We start from the raw sequence: 7,767 nt of genomic DNA, 5'->3' as shown, positions 1-7,767 counted from the left end.
GCGCTTCTTAACACCCGCCCGCTTAACCCAGAAGCCAGCCGCACCAATGTGTCGGGCGCTCGAGTCGCAAGAGTGCGATGAGAAAAGTAAAGTGGACAGACCTTCTTGTGCTTTCTATTGTCACCATACTGAACAGCTTCCCGAATAAACAGCAAAGCTTTATTGGGCTTATTTGACTGTAATAAACAAAGTGTCTTAATTAAAATAAATGTTTTTTATTTGTAATCCACCATCTAATTTAATTCTGTATGTTTATGAACGTAAAATTCCACTCCACTAATTCTCTAATGCTACAGTACATCCCATGTGTTGTAATAAGAACTGTAGGTGAAGTGAATAACCTCACTAATTATCTCTACTGCCAGGTTGAATGCCACCCCTATCTGAACCAGGAGAAGTTGATCAACTACTGTCACTCTAAGGGCATCTCTGTGACAGCCTACAGCCCCCTGGGTTCCCCAGACAGACCATGGTGAGGGCATATACTTCAACTAATAATACCTGAGAGATATACACTGAATATACAAAACACTAAGAACACCTGTCCTTTCCATGACAGACTGACCAGGTGAAAGCTATGATCCCTTATTGATGTCACTTGTTAAATCCAATATTTCAATTCAATATTAGGAAGGTGTTCCTAATGTTTGGTATAGTCAGTACACATTCACCTTGTACATGAATTCTGAACATACAGACATTTACAGTTGTCCCTGTGAAAAGATTGTAACACTGTGTGTCAATAACAGGACCAAACCAGAGGACCCTTCGCTGCTGGAGGATCCCAACATCAAGGCCATCGCTGAGAAACACAAGAAGACCACTGCCCAAGTACTGTACTCTAATACCCTTTTCACACTATCGAGCCAACCCGAACCATACTGATATTTTCTTTAACCTGGGATCACATTTACATGTCCGCTTTTCTCTCTGTCATCCTCACTTCAGGTCCTGATCCGCTTCCAAATCCAACGGAACACGATTGTGATTCCCAAGTCTATCACCCCCACACGTATCCAGGAGAATTTCAAGGTATTATCTCCCATAAATTCTCCGTTATTTGAAGAGGTGTGTCATCTGATTTAGTTCACACGTGTGGCTTTGGGGTAATTGTCTTTTTGAACCATGCAGGTGTTTGACTTTGTGTTGAGCGACGAGGAAATGAAGACCATTCTGGGCTTCAACAGGAACTGGAGAGTCTGCCCAATGACAGGGTGAGACCCTACGTGGTTCATTTTGACCAATGTACTGTATTTTACAGTATACACAGTCTCTGCAGAGGCTCAAACTGTTTAAATAAGTATTATGAGGTCAAATTTCAGTCATCCTCATTTTAATGTGATGATGACAGCTATGTTTATTATGCTGTTACTTTTCTTTGAATGCAAATATACTTCATGTTTATTTGATTTCTGAACATGTGAAAAACTGTACTGTCTCTCTGAATGGTGTTTTGTTTTTCTTTGTCATCCAGGGGCATGAAGCACAAGGACTACCCCTTCGATGCTGAATTTTAAGGAACGTTACATCTGGTGCTATAACTTGGTTGAGATGTCTGCCCTCTCTCTGTTCTCGTTCAGATTCATTCTTATTTCTCCCTTTAAGACAATGTGCATAACAGCCACCCTTGAGCTAGTTTCTAGCGATTGACTGATTTAGTGTCTGTGTGTTGCGCTATTGTATTTCTCATGACATATACACTCTGACTTATGTTATAGCCTGCTAACCTAGCCTAATGCACAATGGTCATTATTTTTTCAACAATCATGGAAACATAATTTGACATAGGATTGATATTAGTGAAGTTTAAAAAAAGCTTGAGAGTTTAGTCGCTGGTTTGATAGGAAATCTTTAGCCTTGGATCTGCTAACACACAATAGGGTGTTTGTGGCTTCTCACATGACCTAGTTTGTTTGTCTCATTCGATTTGAGTCTCCAATGGTCTCTCACAAACTTTTTCATCAATGAGCCTCCACATTTAAAGGCCATACAATAACCATATAACTTTAAAGAATTGATGTTAACCATAAGTATTCATAGTTTAAGCATAGGAGCTGGGTATGTCATACCTGGTCTTACTGAATTAAGTAAGTTACAGAAATATCACAGTGGTACATGGACATTGTGTATGTGATGTACAGTATTATATATCAACTGTGAGATTATTCACTTAAATCCATCTGTTTTTGATTCAGGGATAAAAACAGCCAAAGAGTAGAACATTGGCATATAGAAATAGCTTATCCTAATACTACATTGACCTATATGCATTAAGATATTTTGTTGAACACTCCTTCCATGAAATGCCTACTCATAGGAGCCGTTTTCCCTAGAAAGATTTCATCAACACTCCTTGCCTTACAGGATAAAGCACTTCTACTCATTGACTGACTCATGATGTGGGTTGAGACTGTTGTGAAATTCCCAGTTCTCTTCTGTGAAAGTTTTTAAAATGTATTTTTTACCAATAAAGCTTTCTGTGCTTCATTCATTGTGTACTGTGTTCTTATATACTATTATACATGCAGATGATAAGAAAATATTCATATATCAAGGTAGTCAGTTAGCAGTTTATATTTCACTGTGTAAGTTGTCAATATTAACATATTGTTTGAGATATATCTCTAAAGAGCTCTGTCTAAGGAATGATGAATATAATTTCATATTAGAACAGGGACACCATGATTTGAAAGGCACTTTCCAACATGTAAGTAAACTTACAAGTTATGCAACATTTATAATAAACGTGTTTAAACTCTGAACAAGTAAAGGCAACACTATTTGGCACCTATAGTTGAAGTCGGAAGTTTACATACACTTAGGTTGGAGTCATTAAAACTCGTTTTTCAACCACTCCACAAATTTTTTGTTAACAAACTATAGTTTTGGCAAGTCGGTTAAGACACCTACTTTGTGCACGACACACGTAATTTTTCAACAATTGTTAACAGACAGATTATTTAACTTATAATTCAATATATCACAATTCCAGTGGGTCAGAAGTTTACATACACCAAGTTGACTGTGCCTTTAAACAGCTTGGAAAACTCCAGAAAATGATGTCAAGGCTTTAGAAGCTTCTGATAGGCTAATTGACATCATTTGAGTCAATTGGAGGTTGACCTGTGGATGTATTTCAAGGCCTACCTTCAAACTCAGTGCCTCTTTGCTTGACATCATGGGAAAATCAAAAGAAATCAGCCAAGACCTCAGAAAGAAAATTGTAGACCACAAGTCTGGTTCATCCTTGGGAGCATTTTCCAAATGCCTGAAGGTACCACATTCATCTGTACAATCAATAGTACGCAAGTATAATCACAATGGGACCACTCAGCCGTCATCCTGCTCAGGAAGGAGATGCGTTCTGTCTCCTAGAGATGAACGTACTTTGGTGCGAAAAGTGCAAATCAATCCCAGAACAACAGCAAAGGACCTTGTGAAGATGATGGAGGAAACAGGTTCAAAAGTATCCATATCCACAGTAAAATGAGTCCTATATCGACATAACCTGAAAGGCCGCTCAGCAAGGAAGAAGCCACTGCTCCAAAACCACCATAAAAAAGCCAGACTACAGTTTGCAACTGCACATGGGGACAAAGATCGGACAAATGTTCTCTGGTCTGATGAAACAAAAATAGAACTGTTTGGCCATAATGACAATCGTTATGTTCGGAGGAAAAAGAGGGAGTCTTGCAAGCCGAAGAACACCATCCCAACCGTGAAGCACGGTGGTGGCAGCATCATGTTGTGGGGGTGCTTTGCTGCAGGAGGGACTGGTGCACTTCACAAAATAAATGGCTTAATGAGGAAGGAAAATTATGTGGATATATTGAAGCAACATCTCAAGACATCAGTCAGGAAGTTAAAGCTTGGTTGCAAATGGGTCTTCCAAATGGACAAAATGGCTTAAAGACAACAAAGTCAAGGTATTGGAGTGGCCATCACAAAGCCCTGACCTCAATCCCATAGAAAATGTGTGGGCAGAACTGGAAGTGTGTGCGAGCAAGGAGGCCTACAAACCTGATTCAGTTAAACCAGCTCTGTCAGGAGGAATGGGCCAAAATTCACCCAACTTACTGTGGGAAGCTTGTGGAAGGCTACCCGAATCGTTTGACCCAAGTTAAACAATTTAAAGGCAATGCTACCGAATACTAATTGAGTGTATGTACATTTCTGACCCACTGGGAAATGAATAAAATAATTTAAAAAATGAAATAAATAAAAGCTTAAATAAATCATTCTCTCTACTATTATTCTGACATTTCACATTCTTAAAATAAAGTGGTGATCCTAACTTACCAAAGACAGGGATTTTTTACTAGGATTACATGTCAGGAATTGTGAAAAACTGAGTTGAAATGTATTTGGCTAAGGTGTATGTAAACTTCCGACTTCAACTGTATTACATTACACACTGACATTATCAGTGGACGTTCTGTTCGCCTCCTGAACTTTTCTGTATCTCAAGAACAATGTCAAAGTAGTGGTTGAATCTATATACAACTACTGGACTTCTCGCTGTATGTCCCCAGTGTTTTTCACAGACCGGAAGACCGGCACTACAGTATAGGAATGTGGGTGTCAGGTCAGTGTCCTTTCTCTGTCTTTAGCTCCAGTTCCACTCTGAGGTTTCAGTACTCTGCATGCAGAGGGAAGTCTTTGTGCTTGTTGCCCCTGCAGTGAGGAGGAGGGTACGTCAGGGAAGAACAGGTAAAGAGGATAGTGGGGTTGAAGACAGCATCTAGACACTCTGGAACTCTGTGGACTCACCATTCCATAGTGAATCCTCTCCATTTCCTGTTGAAACCCAGGATGACTTTTATGTCTGCGGGACTTAACTTGAAGTCAGACACCTGTTTATAGGCCACAAAATAACAATTTAGGAGTGTGAAGGAAACAGTGGCTCGGGAGTTACATTCCTGCCTTGAAACCAAGAGATTGTGGGTTCAAATCCCACAATCTCTTTTTTTTGCGTGCAACTCTCAATGTGAAATATACAAAAAGAAAAGGTAAAGGTGTCAATGGCTCCCAAGTTAAATCCCTGCCTTGCATGTAGGTTCAAAACTACTCTCGCCTGTTTGTGTACGACTCTCAATATCATATACACTGAGCGTACAAAACATTACGAACACCTGCTCTTTCCATGACAGACTGACCAGGTCATCCCTTATTGATGTCACTTTGTCTTGCCCATTCAAAGGGTGAATGGGCAAGACAATATTTAAGTGCCTTTGAACAGGGTATAGTAACAGGGGCCAGACGCTCTGGTTTGAGTATGTCAAGAACTGCAACACTGCTGGGTTTTTCACGCTCAACAGTTTCCCGTGTGTATCAAGAATGGTCCACCACCCCAAATACATCCAGCCAACATGTCACGACTGTGGGAAGCATTGGAGTCAACATGGTCCACCACCCAAAATACACCCAGCCAACTTGACACGACTGTGGGAAGCATTGGAGTCAACATGGGCTAGCGTGCCTGTGGAACGCTTTCGAACACCTTGTGGAGTTCATGCTCCAACGAATTGAGGCTGTTCTGAGGGGGGGTGCAACTCAATAAGAGAGGTGTTCCTAATGTTTTGTACACTGTATACAAAGAGAAGGGTAACACGTGTGAAGGGGTCTGTGGCTCTGGTGTAAGGATCTTTCCCCCAAAGCACAAGGTTGTAAGTTTGAACTCTTGTGCTGGCTCTTGAGCATGGTTGGCTACTGAGGACTCTGCTGGTCAGTGAGTCAAGACAACTTCAGGGAGTGGCTGCCACACATTTGATGCCCGGGGGGGACTGGCATTGGCTGGAAGAGCGTGACAAGCGGACGGGCTAAACCACTCCTGGAAAAAGTGGGAACTAAGTTTTAAATGAAGATGTGCCTATATTTAAACAAAGTGCCCACTCTTTCCATGAGGGGACACCAAGTATTTACCACCATGAGTTCTGAGAGCCTTCCAACTATCCCAGAGTAAACGCAACTACATTCAGGAGCTGAGCCTGGGATCGAACCTACAACTCTGTACATCAGAGGTAAGATTCTTACCAGAGCCAACAGCTCTTCCACAGTTAGAATACTGCTCTTCGTATATTTGACATTGAAACAGACAAGAGAGGAGATTTGAACCTAGAACCTCTAGGTTGGGAGGCAGGGATTTAACCTCTGGGGGACCAACTCCTTCAGGATTCTGCGTAAGCACGCCCTTAGAATGCACTGACAGTGGTTTCCACATCTCTATCTAGGCAGTTATATTTGAATAGAAAAGACACTGCCAAAGTTCAATGAAGTGAAAAAATGTATTTGAAGTAAAAAAAAATATATATTTTATTGAATCGCTTCCAGTCACAATTGTAATTGTCAAAAAATACCTGGAAATTTTCCTTGATCCGGGAGGGCGTTGCCGACTTGGGAATGACGATCACATTTCTCTGGATTTGAAAGCGGATAAGGACCTGTGGAGATAAGAACAGGGATTGGTCCCTTGGCTGGCCTTAGACCAAGACTCCTTTTACCCAGCCAAAGAATGTAACTGTTACCATGTGAGTGTTGGACCCACGTCCTGATGACATGGTTTCAAAACAATGATTCTTATGTTAGAAGAGACTTGTCTTGGAAAACAGCATCCAAAACCTTCACAATTGAATGTCCCCATTCTAATCCCTAGGTGTTTTTCTTTCAATTCTACACAAGGGACCAATATCCAATTTCATACATAGGCTAATCAAGGCTTAAAATATAGGATCAAATCTTGCTACAGTATGTCACTAAAGGCAGAATTAGGGGAAAGTGTTGTTTCTCTCATACCTGTGCTGTGGTCTTATTGTGCTTATCAGCGATGGCCTTTATCTTTGGGTCCTCAAGCAGGGACGGCTCACCAGGTTTCGCCCTGTTGAAAATGTCATTTATTTTATGTTGACGTGAAGTCAAACACAAGTCATTGTTTGTGGTGGGTGGGGCCTGAACAAAAAAATCTAGGGAAAGAATAGGGTCCGACACTGCACGCACTCATTGAAACGTTGTCAATAACCAATTAAACACAATGCATGTTTTCGATCATTTCAGTGTACAGGTTGAGTGTATTTCATTCTTGAACCTTCTATTTGATCCAAAGTGACTGTAAAAGTGTGATCTATCTCACCATGGTCTGTCTGGGGAACCCAGGGGGCTGTAGGCTGTCACAGAGATGCCCTTAGAGTGACAGTAGTTGATCAACTTCTCCTGAGTCAGATAGGGGTGGCATTCAATCTGGACAAATACAAAGATGAGGTGTTGGGAATACAGAGATGGGGGTAATAATGCCTTGATACAAACTGTATTGACTTGTTTTGTCTGTCTTGATCACCACAGACTACAGTACCTGGATGTTGGCAGGTTTATACTTGAGGCCTGGCTTGTTCAGGATGGATTCAATCTGGTCTTTGTTAAAGTTGGAGACACCGATAGCCTTGACCAGTCCAGCATCCACCAGCTCCTCCATAGCCTATTCAATAGGTCAAGATCTAGCTCAGTAAACTGTCAAATATCTTGTGGTATAATCTTGTTTGCTGGTGTCGGGGGATGTCTGTGGAGAGACCTGAAAAGAGCTGTGCAGTGACACTCCCCATCCAACCTGACAGAGCTTGAGAGGATCTGCAGAGAAGAATAGGAGAAACTCCCCAAATACAGGTGTGCCAAACTTGTAGTGTCATACTCAAGAAGAGTCGAGGCTGTAATTGTAATTGTAATTATGCTTAATCTTGGTCATCATCATAGTTCATTAAAACTCTCAGGATATATGCC

The 7,767-nt window shown here is 41.2% G+C and overlaps 2 protein-coding genes across 2 annotated transcripts; one reads left to right on the top strand and one right to left on the bottom strand.

Annotated features, from left to right (window-relative positions):
* Positions 1-249: 249 nt before the first annotated feature.
* On the top strand, positions 250-2,487 carry LOC115180620 (aldo-keto reductase family 1 member B1-like). The gene is made up of 5 exons (XM_029742853.1): positions 250-472; positions 750-831; positions 949-1,032; positions 1,132-1,214; positions 1,475-2,487. Exons 1-5 carry the CDS (start codon positions 255-257, stop codon positions 1,515-1,517), a joined length of 510 nt encoding a protein of 169 aa, XP_029598713.1. The 5' UTR covers positions 250-254; the 3' UTR covers positions 1,518-2,487.
* A 1,915-nt stretch (positions 2,488-4,402) lies between these two features.
* On the bottom strand, positions 4,403-7,465 carry LOC115180342 (aldo-keto reductase family 1 member B1-like). The gene is made up of 6 exons (XM_029742358.1): positions 7,346-7,465; positions 7,127-7,233; positions 6,793-6,874; positions 6,357-6,440; positions 4,771-4,853; positions 4,403-4,674 (listed from the first exon to the last, which is right to left on the bottom strand). The coding sequence occupies exons 1-6, from the start codon at positions 7,463-7,465 to the stop codon at positions 4,632-4,634; spliced, it is 519 nt and encodes a 172-aa protein (XP_029598218.1). The 3' UTR covers positions 4,403-4,631.
* Between the last annotated feature and the right edge of the window lie 302 nt (positions 7,466-7,767).

Source organism: Salmo trutta, chromosome 40 (genome assembly GCF_901001165.1).
Source record: "Salmo trutta chromosome 40, fSalTru1.1, whole genome shotgun sequence".
In the NCBI taxonomy this organism is placed as follows: domain Eukaryota; kingdom Metazoa; phylum Chordata; class Actinopteri; order Salmoniformes; family Salmonidae; genus Salmo; species Salmo trutta.
The sequence above is the reverse complement of the archived record's forward strand: the minus strand, read 5'-3'. Positions and strand labels throughout refer to the sequence as shown.

Coding starts and splice junctions, on each gene's coding strand:
- LOC115180620 (XM_029742853.1), top strand. CDS start 255: ATGAACGTAAAATTCCACTCCACTAATTCTCTAATGCTACAGTACATC. Junction 832..948: donor ACAAGAAGACCACTGCCCAA/GTACTGTACTCT, acceptor TCCTCACTTCAG/GTCCTGATCCGCTTCCAAAT. Junction 1,215..1,474: donor AGAGTCTGCCCAATGACAGG/GTGAGACCCTAC, acceptor TTTGTCATCCAG/GGGCATGAAGCACAAGGACT.
- LOC115180342 (XM_029742358.1), bottom strand. CDS start 7,465: ATGGAGGAGCTGGTGGATGCTGGACTGGTCAAGGCTATCGGTGTCTCC. Junction 7,234..7,345: donor ATAAACCTGCCAACATCCAG/GTACTGTAGTCT, acceptor GTATTTGTCCAG/ATTGAATGCCACCCCTATCT. Junction 4,675..4,770: donor AGAGGATTCACTATGGAATG/GTGAGTCCACAG, acceptor TCCTCACTGCAG/GGGCAACAAGCACAAAGACT.